Source organism: Rhipicephalus microplus, chromosome X (genome assembly GCF_043290135.1).
Source record: "Rhipicephalus microplus isolate Deutch F79 chromosome X, USDA_Rmic, whole genome shotgun sequence".
Taxonomy (NCBI): Eukaryota; Metazoa; Arthropoda; class Arachnida; order Ixodida; family Ixodidae; genus Rhipicephalus; species Rhipicephalus microplus.
Window position 1 is genome coordinate 417,143,360 of NC_134710.1, and position 23,306 is coordinate 417,166,665.

At 41.5% G+C, this 23,306-nt stretch overlaps 1 protein-coding gene across 15 annotated transcripts in view; it reads left to right on the top strand.

Annotated features, from left to right (window-relative positions):
• The window catches only part of LOC142776506 (uncharacterized), a 243,424-nt gene that overhangs the window by 3,173 nt on the left and 216,945 nt on the right, over window positions 1-23,306 (top strand). For 11 of the 15 annotated variants that reach the window (XR_012887589.1, XR_012887585.1, XR_012887583.1 and 8 more), the window contains exons 2-4: window positions 16,662-16,736; window positions 19,752-19,882; window positions 20,979-21,026. Coding sequence is in view for 7 of the 15 variants with exons in the window: in XM_075880306.1 (XP_075736421.1) it covers window positions 21,014-21,026 (13 nt within the window). In the remaining 8 variants the exon portion in view is untranslated. Of the gene's footprint in view, window positions 1-7,213; window positions 7,427-16,661; window positions 16,737-19,751; window positions 19,883-20,978; window positions 21,027-23,306 lie in introns of all 15 variants that reach the window. The other 4 variants (XR_012887586.1, XR_012887587.1, XR_012887588.1 and 1 more) reach the window with 3 other exon arrangements.

The following is a 23,306-nucleotide window of genomic DNA, read 5'->3' on the forward strand; positions in this document are numbered from 1 at the left end:
GAAGAGAGCTTGAATGTCTATTCATCTTTGCATAGCAATAGCACAAAATCATGGGACAAAAGCGACGTGCATATTCCCTTGTTTGAAGGAGCCGATTCGATCTCATGAATAAATCTGTGTGTGTGATTTCAGGCGAAGTAGGCTGGAAGTTGGAGCTACATGTATTTTAGCCATATGTATTGTGGTTGTGGGACTTACTGAAACATACTGTCTAACTACACAGCCTTCAAGGTTAGAACACATTCTATGTTGACCTGTACAACGTTTGGCATCAGCCCATATGTGACCCTTATACAGTGACACGAAAAATAGGCCGAATGGATTGATTTGGAAATATCACATTATGTGTAACAAATTATTAGTTGCAACTACGGTATCAAGGCAAACGAATAAATACCCTGCCAAGGGTGGTGGTTCAATGCAATATTAAAGTTAATTCACACTCGTATAAGAGAATCTGCTCGCCCATCGCAGTATCAATCGGAAGTCATCAATAAAGTTCTTCATTCCCTGTATGTAAAAGAAAGTTTATCGTTATATCCCTAATGCATGAACATGATTATCATTTAAAAACAAGTACCAATACTTGAAACAATACTGAGAGAAGAAAATAAAGAGCGCAATGCGCACCGAAGCCGAACACCAAAGACAGTGCGCCACGAAAGACACATCGTAGGGCTGTCTAACAACCGCTGCAGACAGCGACGTGATTTTCTTGGAGCATGACCTTAAAAAAAAAAAAAAGCTGAAGAAAGTAAAACGTTAAAAAGCGGGAATTCGAACTGACGACCTGCATAATAGAAATTCTGACATTCTAAAAGAATATAAAGTATACAGAAATCAATTAAATAAGGAAATTAGCAAACGCATATCGCACTATGTACATACGAAATAGAAACCAGCGCAGATCAGACTCGCGCCTTATGGACGAAGCACCACTTTTTTTTGAACCGTGGTACAACACGGGCAAGTGTGGAGAATCTGACTATAAATGGACGCAGCGTATCAGGAGCTGAAATCGAAAATATATTCAATGACCACTTAGTCAATAATAATCATCATCATCAGCATGACTGTGTCCACTGCAGGACAAAGGCCTCTCTCATGTTCCGCCAGTTATATCAGTCCTGTACTTGCTGCTGCCAATTTATACCCGCAAACTTCTTAATCTCATCTGCCCACCTAACCTTCTGTCTTACCTTAACCCACTTGCCTTCTCTGGGAATACAGTGAGTTACCCTTAATGCCCAGCGGTTATCCTATCTACTCGCTACATGCCCGGCCCATGTCCATTTCCTCTTCTTGATTTCAACTATAATATCCTTAACCCCCGTTTGTTCCCTAATCCACTCTGCTCTCTTCTTGTCTCTTAAGGTTACACCTACCATTTTTCTTTCCATTGCTCACTGCGTCGTCCTCAATATAAGCTGAACCCTCTTTGTAAGTGTCCAGGTTTCTGCTCTGTAGCTAAGTATCCGCAAGATACAGCTGTTATATACCTTCTTGAGGGATAGTGGCAATCTACCTGTCATAATTTGAGAGTGCTTGCCAAAGTGCTCCACCCCATTCTTATTCTTCTGGTTACTTTAATCTCGTGGTTCGGCTCCGCGGTAGTTACCTGCCCTAAGTAGACATACTCTTTTACAATTTGAAGTGCACTATTACCTATCTAAAAGTGCTGCTCTCTTTCGAGGTTGTTGTACATTACTTTCGTCTTTTGCAGATTAGTTTTAAGAAGCACCTTTCTCCTCTCCTTTCATAACTCCATATCATGAGTTGGAATTCGTCCCCCGAGTTACTCAGCAGTGCAATGTCATCGGCGAAGCGCAGGTTGCTAAGGTAACTGTTCCCATTCTAGGCTTCTGAAAACCTCCTGTAAGCACGTGGTAAATAGCATTGGGGAGATTATGTCCCCCTGCCTTACACCTTTCTTGATTGGTATTCTGTTGCTTTCTTTATGAAGCACTATGGTAGAAGTTGATCCCCTGTATATTTCTTCCAGGATGTTTATGTATGCTTCATCGATGTCCTGGTTTCGTAGTGTCTGCATGACTGCTGATATTTCTACTGAATCAAACGCCTTCTCGTAATCAATGAAGGCTATGTATAGCGGATGGCTATATTCTGAGCATTTCTCTATTACCTGATTAATAGCATGAATGTGGTCGATTCTTGAGTAGCCTGTTCGAAATCCTGCTTGTTCCTTTGGTTGATTGGATTCTAATGTTTTCTTTACTCTGTTAGCGATTACCTTTGTAAATAGCTTGTATACTACAGAGAGTAAGCTGATCGGCCTGTTTTCTTCAAGGCCTTGTCATCTCCTTTCTTATGTATTAAGATGATGTTAGCATTCTTCCAAGACTCGGGTATTCTTCCCGTCAGGAGACACCTCATAAACAGGGTGGCTAGTTTTCTAGCACAATCTGTCCTCCATCTTTCAGCAGATCTGATGTTAACTGATCCTCACCAGCAGCTTTGCCTCTTTGCATGCTCTCCAAAGCTTTTCTGACTTCTTCTATCATTACTGGTTGGGTGTCATCTGGGTTACTGCTAGTTCTTGTAGTATTAAGGTCGTGGTTGTCCCTGCTACTGTACAGATCTCTGTAAAACTCCTCCACTCTTTTAACTATCTTATCCAAATTGGTAGTTATTTTGCCTTCTTTGTCCCTTAATGTATACATCCGATTTTTGCCTATCCCTAGTTTCCCCTTCACTGCTTTGATGCTTCCCCAGTTTTTCAAAGTGTGTTCAATTTTCTCCATGTTATACCTTTTTACATCGGATACCTTGCACCTATTAATCAACTTCGAAAGCTCTGCCAGTTCTATTTTGTCTGTTGTACTTCAGACTTTCATGATTTGACGCTTCTTAATGAGATTCTTCGTTTCCTCAGAAAGCTTGCCAGTGTCCTGTCTAACTACCCTGTCTCCAACTTTCACTGCACATTCCTTAACGATACTTGTCAGATTATCATTCATTGTATCTACGCTGAGGTTGGTTTCCTCACTAAGAGCCGAGTACCTATTCTGAAGCGAGACTGAATTCCGGTACTTTCCCTCTCAGTGCTAGCTCATTGATTGGCTTCTTGCGTATCAGTTTCTGTCATTCCTTCTTCAAGTCTTGGCGAATTCGATACCGTACCATTTTATGATCCCTGCATCGTACCTTGCCAACCACATCCACATCCTGCACGATGCCTGGGTGTGCACTCATTAAAAAGTCTATTCTGTTCTTATTATCACCATTAGTGCTCCTCCATGTCCATTTACGGTTTCCTCGTTTTTTGGTAGAAGGTATTCAAAATTTGTAAATATTGCGTTCTGTGAATTCTACTAGTAGCTCTCCTCTGCCGTTTCTAGTACTGATGCCATGATCTCCTACTGCCTGCCTGGTCTCCAGCCTGCTTCTTCCCTACTTTTGCATTAATTTCCCACCAGTAAAATATAGTGTGTTTTTACCTTACTCATTGCAGACTCCATGTCAGCTTTCAACTGATGTGTCATCATGACTGGATGTATCCCGGCTGTGGCGGCTGCATTTCCGATGGAGGCGGAAATGCTGTAGGCCTGTGTGTTCAGATTTGGGTGCACGTTAAAGAACCCCAGGTGGTCGAAATTTCCAAAGCCCTCCACTACAACGTCTCTGATAATCATATGGTGGTTTTGGGATGTTAGACCCCACATATCAATCAATCAATCAATCATGACTGTATGTAGGCGCGTAAGCCTGTACCACTTTCATTTTGTATCTCTTATTCAGCTTAATTACGATACCTACCACCCTTTCATTAATGCTATAGTATTCCTCTATGTTGCCAGCTATGTTTCTATGAATTAGAAACCCCCCTCCCAGTTCTCTTCTGTTAGCCAAGCCCCGATAGCAAAGGACGTGCCCATTCTGTAGCACCGTATAGGCCTCATCTGTCCTCCTGACTTCAATGAGCCCTATTATAATTTATTTAACACCCTCTAGCTCCTAGAATAGTACAGCTAGACTTCCCTCACTAGATAAGGTTCTAGCGTTAAAGGTTGCCAAGTTCAGGTTCCACTAATGCACATCTAGTGATTTTATTCAGTTTCCACCCCGCCATGGTGGTATAGTGACTAATGTACTCGGCTGCTGACCCGCAGGTCGAGGGATCAAATTCCGGCTGTGGTGGCTGCATTTCCGATTGAGGCAGAAATGCTGTAAACCCGTGTGCTCAGATTTGCGCGCACTTTAAAGAACCCCAGGTGGTTGAAATTTCCGAAGCCCTCCACTACGGCGTCTCTCATAATCGTAGTGTTTTGGGGACGTTAAACCCCACATATCAGTCAATTATTCAATTTCTACCAGATCCAAATTTATCCTCCATATTTTTTGGGCCTGTAGTGGACGAAGATAATTATTCCGTTTTCTTGCAACTTAGAAATACTTTATCTCGTGATGTTGATGATATGCAGATTAGGCCCATTAAATATGTGCTAGATATTCTTGTTTTTTATTTCACTCACATATTCAATCTCTGTTTTTCAAGTGCAACGTTTCCCGAAAAAATGCAGATAGCAAAAGTCAGTGTTTTGTCTAAAACAGACAACAAAAATGATATTCAAAACTACAGACCCATATCTATTGAGCCGGTGTTTTTGAAAGGGTTAGAAAAGCATATGCATCATTAAATGTACCAATTTTTAGAAAAATACAACGTGCCTTCCCCAACTCAGTTTGGTCTCGGGAAACATCGATCCACGGAAATGGCATTATTAGAACAAAAGGAGTTCATATTATCTGAATTTGAAAACAAATGTGCCGTTCTCGGTGTGTTTGTTGATTTTAGTAAGGCCTTTGACAACATTCAGCATTCTACGTTGTTTGAAAAGTTACAATGCTATGGAATTCATGGTCATGCACTAGACCTAATAAAAAGTTACCTTAAATATCACAAGCAGGCGGTTGAAATAGAAAGTTCTCTGAACTGAAGCCTATTACTAAGGGTGTACCTCAGGGCAGCATCCTTGGACCCCTTCCATTTAGAGCCTACATAGATGATTTATTTCGTATTTATTGAGATGCTTAACACATCTTATATGCCGATTATGTCAGCATGCTTGTTTCAACTGAAGATAGTATCGCGCTTGAGGAAAAATGAACCAGTTTTTTGTGAAACTAAAGCTCTGGTCATGCCATAAGAATTTAAACATAAACACTAGCAAAACAAAGGTGGTACTATTTCGACCTAAAAATAAGCCGGTTCATGAAAACATACGCCTTAATTATGGCCATAGTTATATTGAGCTAGTAAATCATATAAAAATTCTTGCAATTACATTTTCGAGCAATATGCTTTGGAACGAACACATTGACAGTGTACTGGGTCAGTTATCTCGCGCAATGAGTATGGTGTACAGTGACAAAACTGTTTTACCATACAAGGTAGAACTCTTACTTTATGAATCACTTTTCTGTTCGCATCTTGCCTATTGTTTCTTGGTATAGGGACAACTAACACGAACTTGCAAAAACTGTACCTGATGCAAAAGAAGTATATTAGAATAATTTTTAACTTGTCGTATGATGCTCACACTAGAAAATTGTTTCGACAGGCTGGAATACTGCCCGTACATCGTCTCTACGATTTTCAGTTAGCATTGATGATCAGGCCTGAATTGAAAGAAAGTCGACATTTTTCGTACGACCTCTCAAAACTGTAGCCAAATAATACATTGTTTGAAACACGAGATAGAGAAACATGGAAAATAAAAACTCCGAGAACAAACTACTCCACAGATAAGTTATCCTACATAGTTCCTACGTTACTTAATAAATATGTGAAAACTGGGATAGATTTCTTACACTGTACACAGAGTCAATTGCACGATATACACATGTTTAGTTTTTAAGATTTATGTGCAGTTGCTGTATTGTTATCGTGGTTACTATATTTTTTTTGGAATTCGGACATGATTTTTCAATTTTTTGTTATTGTTGAGTTTTTATTGCTGACTGTTTCCCACTGCTGTCGTGCTAAAAGGTGGCTGTGGGCCTTTGTCAAGCTTTCTCTTTTGGAGTGCAGCTTTTACCTACAGCTGACCTTCATCAAACTACTGATGAAAAATAACACAGTATTATTATTATTACTATTATAATGTTGAACCATCTGCTTAGTGCATAATTTACGCAGATGGTACAAGCATGTTTGTTGATGGTGACTTGGTTTCTGAAATGTCAAAGCGAGCAAATAAAACACTTGGAAATATGTGCAAGTGAGCGTCAAGTAATTATCTTAATGTAGAAAGAACAATCGTAGTGATGTTTCATCCATGCAATAAACAAAATCCAGCTAAATCCTATTAAATTAAACTATACTAAAATATTCTATCGTCTTTGAAATGACCTATGTCCTGTGATTACCAAGAGAATCAGTTATTGATAGGTACCACGCATCAGCATTCTAACTATCGTGCTACATCCTTTAATTTGATTTAATGTTATTTATTGTTTCTATTCTTAGTTCAATACGGAATTCCTGCGACGGAACGACTTCCCCTGAAAACATTCACAGACTGATGGTATTACAAAACGGCGTAATACGCATTCTCTCCAGGGTGCCATATCTTTGGCACGCTGCTCCTTTGTTAACAAAGCTTCGAAATATAGGAATTGAATCTTTGTATTCATGTAGGCTTTGTCACATGTACAGAATGGGAAAAAGTAGGAATCGTAATGCTTTAACACAATTGGCATCCTTGCAGCAACATAATCTCTTTTATAAATATCGTCAGAACTTCGGATCAATATCAAACACGGAACTAGATGTGTTGACCGAATGCTACTGTTTAGTTTATCGACTGTTCTAAATCAATTACAGAAGGAAAATGGTCCCTATGTATGTACTCTGCCATTAGGAAGACTATGCTACCTATTTGTGTGATTTTTCTTCCTGCCATAGCTTCATCTGTTTTTGTTTTTCTCTCTCTTCATTACTACAGCTATTTTTTTCTTTTGTTTTTCAGATGGTTTCACAATAACCTTGTTGATAATTTGTGATCCTGGTTGTTTACTGTTTTTACTTTTTTGTTAGTTCATGCATTATGTATATGGTTTACTTCCGTTCCACTGCTGTGAAACTGCCCAGTGTAAGAGGTGGCCAGGTTTCTCTTAAGCTACTTAATGCAGCTTTTTGCCTGGGCATTCTCGCAACCTCGTAGCAAAATAAACTCAAACTTAAATGCAGGCTTTGAGACGATCCCAAGCTGCGTCTCTAAAATGCCAATTGGTTGTGGGAGGCTCGAGTTCAGGCAGCGACCAGTGCAGAAGCTGATGGTGCTAACTCCACTCATCCATTCTTACCAAGATTGGCGATGGCTGGCTGCTGGAAAAGGACGAGCTTAAACTACTCAAAAGCTATGGGTGAAAGCTGAATTCTGGGCATAGAATAAGAAAAAAGGCAAGCAGCATTGCACAGTGCAGTAGCAAAACAGTTGGTTATGCATGAACTCACACACCAAGCTTTGCTTCCCCCTTTTTTCCCAATGAGGGAACGGCTCCTAATTTTATCAATATTATACTTTACAGCATAAGCAAAGAGTACCCCCCCCCCCCCCCCCCGGCCTTGGATAAGAGCTTGGCTTAGGGCCCTGTGTATTGACAACAGGCTATTGGCTAACCTGTCTGACAGCTATTTCATAAGGGGCTGTTGATGCCCTTATTTTTTTTTTTTCATTTCGAGCATTTAAAATTTTTGATAATGGACCAGTGATCAGTTAAACGTTGAGTTAAAATGCCCCTCGAATGTATTTCTATATGCAGAATAAGTAATGTTGACAAATAACTACAGCGACCCCTTAAGCTATGACAAGTTAGTTTTGAACCGTGTAGAGACCGGTTTTCAAAACTCAAAAGTGCTACTGTGAACAAAAGGCAATTTCTGTGCCATCAGCCCGGGAATGTTTCATTTCGCATAGGCTTCCTTGCTAGAAGGTCTTTTACAAATTTGTAGCCTTCGACACTGCTGCCTATAAAAAAGCAGAGAAAAGATGTTAAAGAAAAGATGGCGAAAGATGGTTCACCTTTAATTGTATTTTTTGATAACTTCTAGTTGATCCTCAGCTTTGATTTTTTAATATATTAAGAAGGCTTGAAGGAATACAAAACACAAAATCAATAATGATTGATTTGTGGGGTTTAACGTCCCAAAACCACCATATGATTATGAGAGACGCCGTAGTGGAGGGCTCCGGAAATTTTGACCACCTGGGGTTTTTTAACGTGCACCCAAATCTGAGCACACGGGCCTACGACATTTCTGCCTCCATCGGGAATGCAGCCGCCGCAGCCGAGATTTGAACCCGTGACCTGCGGCTCAGCAGCCGAGTACCTTAGCCACTAGACCACCGCGGCGGGGCCACAAAATCAATAAAAGATCGCTGTTTTTCGACCCTTATTCTCCTTAAGGTGTTCACTGACAGGGGAGATATTGACTACCCGATCAGACCCGGCATCCCTTGCTTCTTTCTGTAGTCTGGCTATCTGCTCCTGCGCTGCCATTACTAGCCACGAGGAACGGAATAAGACTAGGGAAAGTGTTGAATGAACAGTGGATCCTGGACTCGCCATGCTAGAACGACACGAAGGACCATATTCTGCGAACCGCATGAGAAAAGTTGCCTATGTTTAACCATTGGCGTCACTGTACTATCATAAACAATACCATTTTTTGCTTCCTGTCATAGATAAAGGCCACCCACTTCTTTGCTTGAAATTATTGTAATTTACCTAGGAATTTATTGAGCCTATCTTTACAATTTCGGAGGCCTAAAACAGTGTTTTACCTGGCTACATTTGGCACCATAAACACCCTTTTTTTAGTGCTTAAAAATGTGGCCTCTGGTTATCACTGTGGTATTGGCAGCGAAATGTCATAAATGGATGCAGATGAATTGCATCATGTTTATTTGCCGAGGCTGGCACCATGAATCGTGCACTCTTTGGATTGTCACACGTGGAACCGTCATTGCACTTGTTTAGATTCTTTTAGATTCATTTAGAATTGCACCCACCATGTCACACCGAAAGGACAAAAAATAAGGCGATGGTGTTATGAATTCCTTCTTGAGTGCAGCTCTGCATCATTCGTGTATTGTAGCCAAGGGAGCAATGTGCATAGAGCAGAGATTGATCACCGGTTAGATGTAATGAGAGTTATCTTGGAGAGATCTAGTGATTGAGGGAGACAGCGGCAGCGTAAAAGAAGAGGATAGCAACCTAGGAAGTACAGCACTGGCGTGCATTTGTGTACATTGTACCTTCTCTGGCTTATGGTTAGGCTACCACTTTCTGACCACAGGTGCAGTCGTGTTACGCCTCCTCTATCCTTCCAACACTGCTTGTTGGTGCAGTTTGGTTGAGTGCTAACCGGGTGAAAATGTGTAGTAGCCTGTACAGCTGGCTGGTGCATTGCAGAAGTGTCGTGCTTTGGCCAAATTGAGCCACTAAATTGGTTTGTATTCAGGGTTGTCGTTAGTGGCTACATTATGATGTCATTGGGCAACTAACATTTCAAGTTGGCTTCATGATATACTTTACGACTACTTTGAACTTCCCTTTTGGCACACTTTGTTGCCTGTATTGTTGCAATTCGGAGGCAAAATAACAGGCAAGCCTAAAGGCTACAAATACGTGTGCGCATCTCCCAATTCCCCTGGCTGGCGCTCATCGGAGCACCCCAATGCAATGCCTATTGTGCCTGCAAAGACGGGGTGATGAAGTTGCGTGCATGTGGACAAATGCATGGCCAGAACACAGCTCACACTTCCTGCCATCTATGTTGATGTCGGCTTCCGCTGCTCATAGCGCAGCTAGTGCATATTTTTGCATGTACTTGACAAAAGCGAATACTCACAACAAAATGAGGCTGGCATAGTCGCGGTAACTCTACTGATTCATTTTGGTCTGTTGGTTTTGGGAAGAAATAATTCTTCATTTAAAGTTTCAATACTGACTCCTACTGTTCCCACCATTTCAGGCAAGAAATTATTTTGCCTAAAGTGAAAGTAGAACTTTTAATAATCAGTGCAACATTGTTTCAGCACCAAATTGGAGTGAGATATGACTTTTCAAACTGAAAAATTCAACTTGATTATGGTTGCCCATAACACTAACAACCTGCCCTCGCATGTATTGAACAGCATTACATAGAACCCATCAGTTGGTATGTACACTTATCGATTCATATATCGCCAATCTAAACTGCTTAATGCACACTGAAAACATCATTAACAATGCCAAGTGTATGCTGGGACACTTCTACATAAACCTTTCCACTGCTGCTTCCAGAGCTGAACCAATGTATTATGGTCAGAATCAGTTGAACCCACTTTAACTATCGCCGATATGACGACCATATTTCGGTGCAGTTACGATTTTCCTATGCTATATTAAAGCCTCCAACTGTTACAACGAACACTGCCGACGTACGTGGTCATGGTAAAAGCGTACCGCATGAGAAGCGAAAAAAAAAAAAAAGGCACGTGGGAGGCTCGCGTGTGCCCGCTGCAGTTTACTCGCGACAAAGGTACCGCAGATCGCGGCGAGCACTGCACGCAGATTTCGTACGGTGCGGGTGACGCCGCTCTAGGATTGATTGATTGATGATCGATTGACATGAGGGGTTTAACGTCCCAAAACGCTGCGGGCGAGGCCACTCTAGGGAGCCTTCATACTGTCTGTATGAAGGCTCCCTAGAGCGACCTCGCCCGCAGCGTACGAAATCTGCGTGCAGTGCTCGCGTGCATGAAGGCTCCCTAGGCCGCTCACTTTCCAGGCATTTCTTCGCTGGTAGATTGGCAGTAAGGGAATAAAAGAAAGAAAAAGGGGAAGCGACTTGTTTTCACACGGCAAACTTCTCTGACGTTGTTCTCCGCACCTACGACCGCCGACGACTGATAGCATCGCTCGTCGCTGTCGCGTGCATTTTCGCGTTTATGCGGTTGGACCTTAAAACAGCGTTAACATTTTGTCGTTTAAACGTGCACTGTGACTAGCTGTTCTTTGGCTCAACTCGCCGGCGCCACGATTTGGGGATGTGCCGCGTTCTGCCTAGTGACCGATTGATCAGTGATGACACCGCACGGTTGCGGCGGTGCCTTAACAGATAATTAATACGAGCGAAGGCGAGCTGGCCGGCGGCGATGAACGTGCCATGTTGACGACCTTACCACAGTCATCTGCGGATATCTGCTCGGCTGCACGTCTTTAAACCGCGCAGAGTAGTGACGGCAGTACAAGCGTGTTATGCTGCCGCTCGCCGCCGCAGCGTCGTGCGAGGCCCTTTGCGTGTAGCTTGCAAAATGCGTGTCTTCGTCGTGTTGAAGGAACAGCCGCACCAGAGCATGATACGATGTGAAGCATGCGCGAAGAAGACACAAACGCGCGCATTCATTCAACTGCTAACAGCCCGGCTTGCGACGGCAAAAGCCCAGTAATTGACCTGCTGCACGCAACTAGCCAGGGATGATTGGTTGCGATACCGCGCCTCAGTGGAACGGCGCTCGTGGCGAACGTGGTTTAATTCACTCGTGAACACACAGCGGGAGTCGCTTAACAACAACAACAACAAAAAAAAGTCTAGTCTGGCTTTGGAGAGGTTGTTAGCACTTTTTAATAAAAATACACATCGAAAAACCGGCTTGATCGCAAAGTGGATGTTTTAAAGGGCGAGGTATAACGATCGATCCACTTCTCGCGTCACTTTGGAGTTCGCTATGAACGGGCTTGACTTTCAACCCGCTACTTCACATGGGGGCTCCTATGCATGCAACACTAACCAAAGGCAGGGGCGTAGCCAGGGGGTAGCACACTAAACACGTGCCCCCCCCCCCCCCCCCTACCAAAACATTCCTGGCTACGCGCCTGCCCCGAAGGTCATGGAATCGAAACCGGGCCACCAAGGCTGAATTTATAATGGGGGCAAAAATCTTGAGACTCGTGTACTTAGCCTAATGCAACTGCACATGAAAGAACTTTTGGTGCTTGATATTTCTGAAGCCATTACAGCATCCCTGATAATCATATTCTGCTTTAGGAAGTTAAACCCCAACATTTGTTATTAGCATAACAGCCATGAATGTTATATCCTTGTCCCTCTGTCTCTGACAGCGCATCAGAACTTTTGCTGTTTGAACTTATTTCATAAAACATATCATGGTAGCATTTATCCCTGCACATTTATCATATCATCATAGTAGCCTAGGCCTTAACAATCGCTATCACATAGTTATTCCTTTTACAGCAAAAGCTGTCATGAGATCTAAACTCGGGTCACGCGCAATTGTCCTCCACCGCCGCTGGTGTCCGTATACCATATAGCGCGAAATCAGAAAAAAAAATCCTAGCACCAATGACACAGTGGTGTTCGAACCTGGGTCCACTGGTTGCTTGCCCAGTATTCTACCACTGAGCTACGCTGGCGCTTGAGACTTGTTGGCAAACTTGCCTTACGCAGGCTTGATGTCGGGAAAGCAATCCCGTTAATATGAGTTATAAAGCCTTTTAAAACAGTGAAAGAACAACCAGTCCTCGCACAATGAGAATAGCGTAATAAGTGGGCTGTCCAATGCTCCAACCCATTACAAAAGCTTGTTCTTCTTCCCCTATTAAGTGTAGCGCATACCCACTTCAGCCATAATTCCTCATAGTCGTCGGCCATTTCATGAACAATTAGCACAAAATTTCTTGCAAGCGTTTAGCAGATACCACGCTTCTCAGAAGAATGATGAAAAATATTAAATTGAATGCCAGCCTACTACCCAAAAGTTTATTAATAATGCCGTAGTGGGTATCAAGCAAGTGTGCTTGAAGTAGTTACCCAATGATTGTTTTGAAAATGTTCTGAAAGGCCGTTCTTCTAGCTTTCGCTGTGACTGTGCTGCGCCTTCCACGCAGGCCTGGTGTTTTTTTGTAAAACCACAACATTTTTGTGATCTTTCCTACCCCTCAGAGACGTTAAGTAGAAGCACCCTTCTTCAGGCTGACATATAGCATTAACTGCTGGTGATAGTGTTTTTGCCAGGCAGTGATTACCACCGTGCATGTGCTAGCTTATCGTAAATTTGTTGATTGTTCTTTTTTACTCACTGATGATTGTGTAAGCATGGGCCTGCTGGAAGTTTTTGTTTTTAATTGTTATATTTACAGAATATTTTGCTCTTGTGTTTTTGTCCCCTTCTGTGACAACCATTACTTTTAGGGTAGATAAATAACTAAGTCAGTCCTTTAATAACAACTCACTTGTGGCTTGAAGACCAAGTGAAAAAAAAAGGGGCTCTTATTTTTACAAGTTTATTTACTAAAATTATGTTACTTGTTTAATAATACTGGTTTAATTCTATCTGACAACAAATATAGTTACAGTTAGAGCCCCATATAATAAGCAAGGTACTTCGTATGCACTTTCTTATCAACCCGTATTTTACTATAGGCACACTGATGTCTCTTATTCCCATTTGCCTCTTATATCAGTGTCTCCTATGAAGGGGTTTGACTGTATAAAACCAAATGGCCTGGCTACCTTACTTTGGCTACCTTTAGCTTGAGTTCTGGCACTTTTTTTTAATCTATCTAATGGCGACCCCGTGTGTAGGGACAGATCACTGAAACAGCTGAATCTGTCGGTGCGTAAGCTGAAGCATCTTGACCAAATGGCCGAGACGCTTGGCAAGGTATAGAACCATGAGTATCCCACAGAAAGTGTGGCAACTGTTTGCATTACAAATGCAAGTAGCTGTGGCTGCCGCATGTCATATTGCTTGAGCTTATAAATGTTGTTGTAGAATTGTAGAAGTGGAGCACCTGATCTGTCAGCAGTGCCATACAAAAAAAAAATGCACGAGATGCTTTTGCAGATGCAGCAGTGACCAAGTCACACGGTGGCGTAGTTACATTTCTGCACATTGTACTTCAAAACATAGACACATTACTATTTCAAAAAAAAAAAAAAAGGTTGGATTGTCTTTGAACATGTAGTTATAAAGCAAGATTCAGTTCAGAAGATAAATTTATACTTCTTGTGGGAGAACTAAGGAAATGACAAAGCATTTGTTTGCTTTATGTGATTACAGCCACCTGTGTGTACGTCTGACCACTAGCGTACATGAAGCATTGGGTTTTAATGACAACATGAAGCGAGTGGCATTGTCTCTGATGAAAAAAAAAAAAAAGATTCAAGCCTGAAAGCTGGGCTGATTGGTGATATATCATGAAAAAAACAACTACGCACTAATGAACAAGATGAAGGTAGGTATAAGACAACACACAAGCGGTGGCTCTCAATTGATGATTTATTAGTATTGGAATACACAGCTTGTTTAAACATTCCTAATGAACATGAAGAACAGGCTCAGAGGAGCTGTTGAAAGACCGTAACAATGCAAGTAGAAAAATTATCCCAAGAAAACTGTGCAGGCCGGACAAAAGAGCAAGTCAAATAAGTACACTTCCGATTGGGCTGGCTTCTTTTTCATGCAAAAAAAACTATGTTTGGCTGATGCAAGAATCTCCTCATTTAATATTGCAACAGGCTTCCATGAGTTCTCTTGTCGTTTGATCACTGCATCTGAAAAGCACCATCGTATCACTGAGCAGGGACCTGAACCCACACGTGTGGCAGTGTGAAGGCAGAATGGCATACATGCTAGTCTTCATGGATCCAGAGTGTTTCTTAAGCCGTACATTGAGGCAGTGCTCCATTTGCCCTATGCAGACTTCGCTACAAGATAAAGGTATTTGTATATACTATTCCTCATGCACAGGGCATTGAACCATCCCTGTGCTTCACACCACATTTTTTTCAAAGCTAGACCTTTCTTTCTTGCACTTTTTTTTCTCCAATAAGCCGCTGAAAAGAGTATTCGAACAGTAGCGTGGTGCCACATTTTTTTGGTCAGTGCACCATTCTGTGCATAGACCAAAAATGTTTTTCAAAGCAGGTGGGTGGCCTTCAGGCAGCCAGTCTTCTGATTCCTGTAATCACTTTCATCTGTGGAGCTCTGCGACAGATTAAAAAGGGACATAAAAGCATAAACCAGGAAGAGTAAAAAAATATATGTGCATCATGCCTTGCAAGCACAAAATGGTGCATAGCTTGAAAAACGTGGCATCACGCTATGACGTTGAGGTCCTCTTTTCAGCGAAGAATAAATTGAGGAAATTGTGCCTGTTCGGAAACAAAAACTGTGAAAAAGAAAGGTATAGCCTATATAAATGCGGTGTGAAGCAGAGGGATGTTCCAATGATCTGTGTATAGGGGTAGTACGTGTAAGTGATTCTTAAGAGAGAAAAGAAGATAAAAGTGAGCCCCTTAACTGTCTGCATCATAGTGTGACAACTCAACAGTGGTTCACGAGGGATGGGGGTAAGGAGGGATTAAAAGAGATAAAGAGGATTAAAAGGAATAGGGATAGAGATAGAGGCAGACAGAGAGATCCACATACAAAAGTGAGGAGGAGATTAAAAAGATGGACAGAGAGACCCACATACAGAAGTAAGGAGGAGATAGAAAAGATAGACATGGTCGCAGCAGTCAGAGGACTGGGCACCACTGAGCGAGAGCTTCACAGCGTCATGATATGGTGGAGGGTGAGCCGGTCGGCCAGAGCTGCGCTTTCCTTGGATATCGTAGGGGCACAACCGGTCGGCACGACATACAGCGAGCGAGTCATGGGATAGTATGTAGATAATAACCTTATCCTGTTGTGAAGTGTGCATAGGGTAAATGGAGCGCTGCCTCCATGTACGGCTTAAGCAACCCTCTGGATTCATGAAGACTCTCATCTATGCCAGTCTGCCTTCGCACTGCCACATGTGTGGCTTCAGGCTCAGTGATACAGCGGTGCTTTTCAGACGTAGTGATCAGATGACAAGAAAACTTGCGGAAGCCTGCTGCATTATTAAATAAGAAGGAGATTCATGCATCAGCCAAACATCGGTGTCTTTCCAAGAAAAAGAACTAAGCCTAATCAGTAGTGTATTTTTTTGACTTGCTCTTTGTCTTGCCTGCACAGTTTTTGGGGATAATTTTTCTATTTGCATTGTTATGGTCCTTGGACAGCTCCTCTGCACATGTTATTTATGTTTATCGGGATTGTTTAAATAATCTGTATAGTATTCTAATAATAGATCACCAGTTATCAGTCAGCGCTTGTGTGCTGTCTTATACCTACCTTTGTCTTGGCTCTTTGCACGCTGTTTTTTCCCACACACACAAAAAAAAGAGATGGTTAGGTACTGGTATCGAAATTGGGAAAGAGAACTAAAGCATAACAGCACGAAAAAAAAAAATTAGGTTACTATGGGCACGATACAAACCTGAGCTATGAAGTTATGTTCTTCTTAGTAAATGAAACAGGCAAGACATTAGGCCGAAATGACATAGAGCTTGGTGGTTTATAGGTAGCCACACTTTTAAGAAGGGAGCACTGATGGCACCTGCAATGCCATTTATATGTCACTTTCAAGATCGTAGCACAGAAACTTAAGTTCTGAAAGTAGTAGTGAATGGAAATGTGCACACTTTTGTTGTGCGAGCACACTGCTCCAAGAATTTTGTCAATTTTGACACGCATTAGAAGGACTGTTCCAGCTGGTTTCGAATTCTCATGCGGCCTTGCCATTCTTCTCTGCCATAGGGAGGAGAAGGTGCAGCTCATCGTCGTGACTCTGCCCATTTCAGCAATGTATGGCGTCAGCAATGAATGTTGTCGGTGAGCTTAATCCATCCCAATGCCTTTCCCCTTGCTGTGGCTCATGGTTGTGCAGTTTTCATTGTCGCATGTGTTTCTCTTATGGGTAACATGCTGAGCGAGCGCATTGCAAAGGTCGTCTGGGAGATAGAGAAAAATGTGGTTGGGCGAAAGAAAACAAAAAGGATCCCTACGGTGGCCCGCCTTTTCGAAGTGATGATGACTCATCATGCAGTTCGTGCAGGTGAGGAACAACTGCGTGGCCAATACCGCATCACCTCAGGGCGATATAACAAAGTGCAGTTGCATATGTGGTGGGTAAGAACAAGAACATACCTTATCTCGACAACTGTTAAGACCTAGTTTAGAATTCACAAGCTCAGTAATACCTCAAGTTTCTCATGGGCAAATTTGTGTCAATCCACGTATGAGGGAGATCGGTCAGATAAAGGAAAGAGACCTTGGAAATGGAAGGTTTGCGTGATGCGCAGTGCTGCACTATTCGGAAAATGTGATCGCGGTATCGGTGAGCTTGGGCTGTAAAAAAAAAAAAGTCTGTGCCTCTTTACAAACCCTTTGATGCTCTTAATGACCGCCACGCAAGTCCTGTGGTGCTTTCTTTTTCAACACAACCGATTGAAAAGCTTTGTCTGTAGCTCCTGCTAAACCAACTGCCCGAACGGATGCGGTGTGGTCCCGACACCAGAATCCTGGTGCACTCTAAACTCACATTAAACAGTATCAAAATCTTGTGTGCAGTATTCATAGAATCGGTGGGCTACATTTTCAGTACAAAACACAACTGGGCCTAAGTGTGCTTTCTGGCATGGTGAGGTACTGAAGGGGGTGGGAGAATTGTCATGCAGCCAGCCTTGCCAAGCAATCTTTCCATGAATCAGAAATGCTTTTATTTTCCAACAAAATTTTGGGGGGTCCTTCAGGCAAATAGCGGCACTATACAGCTTGAGTGTGCCTGAAGGCCCTCGCATGGCAGCAGAAATGCTTTTATTTTCCAACAAAATTTTGGGGGGTCCTTCATGCAAATAGCTGCACTATACAGCTTGAATGTGCCTGAAGGCACTCGCATGGCAGCAGAAATGTTAGAGACCGGCATTCATACACACGTTCAACATATATCTAAATACACAATTTCTATGTAATTGAGATAACAGAACATATTGAATGATAGCCAGGAGCACATGATATTTATTATAAACAAAATAAAAATCTAATGCATTTATCAGAAGAAATGCCAAAATACATAGTAGTTATATATCAGAAACAGTGGTAGTTACAACACTAAAAAATCACTTCTATGAACATGACTGTGATGCATAATGTGATAATTCACTGTTTATTGAAACACTGAGCGTGAATTAGATAATAATAAAAAAACACTTTTCGAAAATGTCGCGAATGTTTCATTTATGACTTCATTCAAATTTGCATGAAGAACTATGATTTGTTTGTGGGCCAAAGCATTTAGAGTAAATCTTGCCTTTTACAATTTATTTAACGGTAGGCTATGTCTCAGTGACTGCATAAAATGATTTGTGTGCCTCTGTAATATGGACTACCTGTCATGGCTATGATTGCAGGTGTCACTTTTTTTCCTTGTATTCAAGTCATGACATGTTTTAAGAAGAATTCGATCGTTGGAGCCAAAACAAAATCACTATAAAAGTCGGTGTTTATAAAGACTTGTCGTTCGTATTATGTTATGTTTTTGAGAAAGTTATACAGTGGAATAAAGGTAGAATACATTCGTTATTTGTTGAAGTGCACATTTTTAAACTTAAAGAAGTGTATGAATATTATCTTTTGAGGTGGTGGCTCACACAAGCGTACAATAATTCAGCTGCGATTCAAACAAGGTGTAATATATCTGCTATTTTACCCTCTCCAGAAAAAAAAATGCCGACAGCGAGACAGCGCACCAGTGGCAGATGCTAATTTTGTGACTAGTTCAATGTGATAGATCCGATTCATATCTTTAAAAAATTTAATGCCCAATACTTTGTATTTTTTCAAAATTTTAATGGCAGCACCCTCTAAGAACAATTCTTCGAGATAAGACTGCCCACGTCTAGACTTGAATATTATGGCCTTTGATTTTGAGCTGTTAATTTAATTGTTACAGCATTATTGAGACCATGCCAAGGCATTAGAAAAAATGATGTGAGATTGCGTCAACAGATCAGCAAGTTCATAGCCAATGACAAACAAACTTGTATCATTAGAGTACCGCACAATAGATGCATCACTAACAATTTCAGTGATATCAGCCCCAACACGCTACCCTGCAGCACTCCCGCTTTAATTTCGTGACATGAAGAGCAGACTTTCTCAATAACTACGCGCTGGGTTCGCCCAGGAAGGTATAGTCAAAACAACAAACTTGCCACACCATGGACATCATAGCGATGTAGCTTTCTAATTAAAATTTTATGATTTAGGCAATTGAATGTCTTGCTTAGCCATAAGCATACCTTAAGGTAGTTTTCGTGCAGCAATGTTATCAATTGTTTTTTCATTTTGACATAACACTCTTGTTAACCTGCCTGGGCGGAATCCATGCTGATATAAAGAATGCTATTCTTTAAAAAATTGTTGATGCTTGCAAAGATCACCTTTTCTAGGCCCTTAGAAAAGGCAGACAGAATAGAAATCGGCTTGTAGTTCTCAAAGTCGTTTCAATTTCCTCCTTTCAAAAAACACCAAAATCCTGGCTTTCTTCATAGAACATGGAAAATGGCTAGTTTCTAAAACAAAACTAAATGCAAATGCAAGGTGCATTGTGATAACGTCAACTAAAACTTTTATTGGTCTTATATGAATACCATCTGCATCAACAGCATCGCAGTTTTTAAGGTCCAAAAAAGGCAAATCTAGGTGTCATGAGTCAGCTCGAGAGAGAGATGCCACGTGCTTATCTGTGAAGCTGTTCTTTGCTCTGTTTTGCCCGCTGCATGAGCCCATCACTTCACATATGTAAGCCAGCATGTCAACAGAGTATGTATCTTTCTTTGCCTGCAGTGCACGCACACTCTGATGTGATGAACACAAAACAATGCCAGCTGTTGGGATGTAGGTCCAGCTTTGCAGCCGAACATCAGATGTCTTCCTGCTGTTCTTTTATTTTGGCAACCAAAGCATAGCATTGCATGGTATGTGCCCGTCTTGACTCATCTTTGTTTTTGTTTTTTTCATGCAGAGGCCTGTTTGAGGGGTTATTTTACGGATTACCATGACTACTGCGAGATGGCTAAAATTTAAATATTGTCGGCTACCAAGTGGGCATACTTTAGTGACAGAAGACTACTATGTTAAAGGAGTACTGTCACGAAGTTTCAATATCGTGGGATTGTTGCTCGAAATAAGAACACAAGTGTCGATATCCCTGAGAAGAGTACCGTGGTGCTTGGGAATGCATCCCCATAATTTGAATGCCACTACCTTAGAAGGACACTTTAGGTTTCGGTATGGAGGGGGCGGCTTCGTGACCTGCCCTGGCAGTGTGACGTCACAGGAAGTTAGAAGTGTGGCGGTTTGGGCTATTTGGTATGCCATGACGATAGTTATAGCACGAGAACAGAACAAGGACAAAGGGACAAGAAGGAGACAAGCGCTCGTTTCCTTCTTGTCCCTTTGTCGTCGTTCTGTTCTAGCGCTATAACTATCGTCATGTCACGGGAAGACAAAATTTCGAGCTGTACAAGGCAGCATATCTGTTGTCTGCTCATTGTACACGTAAACAATGATGACTGCATTGTCTCCAGCGAGCCGACAGCGACTTCTGTGATTTAGGCTGCTTGCCGGACGCGGAGTTTGCCAACTCAATGAAACTGTGTTGTCTTGTCGGGATAATGTCCTGTGCGGTGGGGCTGGCCTGCTAATGCTCAATGATGAAAACTTTAAAATCAAACAAGATATTTTAAACGTGTTGGCTGACTCTGGTGTGTGGAGAGTGCTAACATTGGATACCAAAGAAGTAAAAAATATTCTGGCGATATGTTAAAGTTGTGTCAGTACACCTTGAAATATAAAGAGAGCCAGAGAATCTGGTGTGCAGCACAGGTGTTCAGATGTGTGCAGTCACTAACAACACCTCGAGTAATTGCTAATAAATGATCATTTTATGTATAGTCAAGATAACGTTCGAAAAAGGTGCTATTATTGCCAATATTACTCATCAAAGTACACAGCTAAAATAATAATTGGTGTTCATCAGTAAATAGATTGTCTTCTTTTTTCTTTCAAAAGATTTGCTTACCTGGAGTGAAGCTCCATCAGGTGATATGACAACTTTAGGTAAGTGGCACGTAGTATTTGTTCTCTCTTCACATCTAATCAGGCAATCTTTTTTACCATTTTTACAGTGCTTTAGTTCTCTCTGCAATAGTTACAGCGCTTTAGTTTCCTCTGCAATAGTTATACCCAGTGAAGTAAAGTGTTTGAACTTAAAGCTGTATAGGCACCCGGCAATGCAGTTTACGAAATCTGATGGTAGCACCAGAACACACAACCTAGCGAGTAAGCACAGCGAAACCGGAATTGTACGTGCATATTATTTTCTTTTTGAGTTGTGTGCAGGTGGTCGTGGCTGATTATGTAAGCGCCCAGGAAGCGTTCTTTGAAAACGTGCCAAAAAGGGCACTGACACTTCAGCATCTTATGTGTTCAGCGAGAGTTCCATTTTCTTGCTATTCCTGGTGCTCGGTACCAACAATGCTGAGGCGGCCCAAAAAGCTTTGTCGCACCCTCTGGTCCTCTGTTGGGTGCCTCTAAACTCACCTTATTGGAAATCAAATAATAATAATAATAATGATAATAATACCTTTTATTTCTTCAAATAAAACAGTACATGTGACTAGGCCTGCCAAAGCCAATTGGTGGCTTGAGTGGCAGAGCCTGGCAGACAGCAAAACAAACCGGACGCGTTACAAGATTGTATTTCATGGCCTAAGAGGGATGATAGGACAAAAAACAATGTGCATATAAGATTAGAAACAACAGGGCATATAAGCAATAGTTACAAGCATTATACAATAGTTATAGCAATTGAAAGTGAAAAGGTATAAATAAAAAAAGAACAGAATTATAGCAAATGCTTCTTAAGCAAAGTAACACACTGGGTGATTGTGCAGCATCATGTTTGCAAATGAGTGTATATGAAATAACACATGACATGCATTACAATTGTAGACAGATACGCCGTTGCAGTTTCTTTAATTTGTATTTTGTTTTTGTGGGAAAAATGCTGGGGGTAGTACATTGAAATAGGTTGGGACATAATGGGCTCGTATTCTAGTTCCATACTTTGTTGAACACTGCGGCCTCCAGTAACGTACTTTGAGCCTTAAAGAACGAGAAGTAACATACGGAACCAGAAATTTTTTGGACCAGAAATGTTTTAAAACAACCGTTTGAATTAACAGATCATTGAATTTTGACATAAACAGTGTTTTGAATATGTCTCTCTCAGAATTCATGTTCAGGTCACAAGATAATTTTTTTAAAATCGAATGCAATATTCTGTTTAGTCTATTGTGCCATCAGACAGCACAGTGTCGGATGGTATTCACATTAGGCTTGTGTGTGAATTGTAGATTTGACGTGAATTTGAATCAAATGGTACGTTGCTCGAATAGTTTCCAATCGAATTTAAATAGTATATATATTACATATTAGAAAGTGGGCGTATTTATCATGGCTCAACTAACCTGAACAGGATATTACTTTTAGGGGCGAAGCTCCCAAAGGCGTGGGTCTGTCCATTCCTTGTATGTATGTTTTTGACTGCCTATAGTTCCACCTTTGCTAACTGCCCACGAATTCGTCCTTGCAAATAACCCACTACGCCCCATCACTGATCCACCACTTCACAGACCATAAAGCAAATACTGTTGAGAAGTAGCCAATATAAAATGCAAGATGGTCGTGTACTTGTATACAGGTGCACGTTAAAGAACCATAGATTGTCCCACTGTGCCCATCTTATGTGACAGCCTATAGTTCCACCTTAGCAAACTGCCCACTACTTCGCTCTTGCAAGCATTCCACTATGCCTCATCACCGATCCACTATTTCACCTACCATAAAACTGTTATAATGAAGGGGGAACGGAAGTGACGTTTAGCTACCACTTACGAATAATGACATTTCTTGTATAAATATATGCAGTGTTTCTCACGTCTTTGATGATGTAGTGGGCAATATTTGCGGATGGTTCCCGGTTTAGCGATGAAACTATCCAGTGCTTCACCCCACTGATCATCATTTACTTCGTGGATATGCAGTCATCGTTTTCATTAAAACAAGGCCTGTGCAAATGCCTTTTTTTAAGTTCAAAATAAATCGAAACAAGTTTGAAAAGTGACAGAATTCGGCTGTGAGTAAAATGCAAGTGACTAGATGTAAAATATGTGATGTTTCAAAACTTCCTCTACTTAGAGCATTTAAGCTGGTATAACTGTCGTTTGAACTTGAAAAATATGAATCGGTGCGAGGGTAACAAGTTCATTTAACCATGAAGTGTGGCTTTGCAGCATTGTGCATATTTTTAAACTGGTGTTTTCATGGTTTAGCACT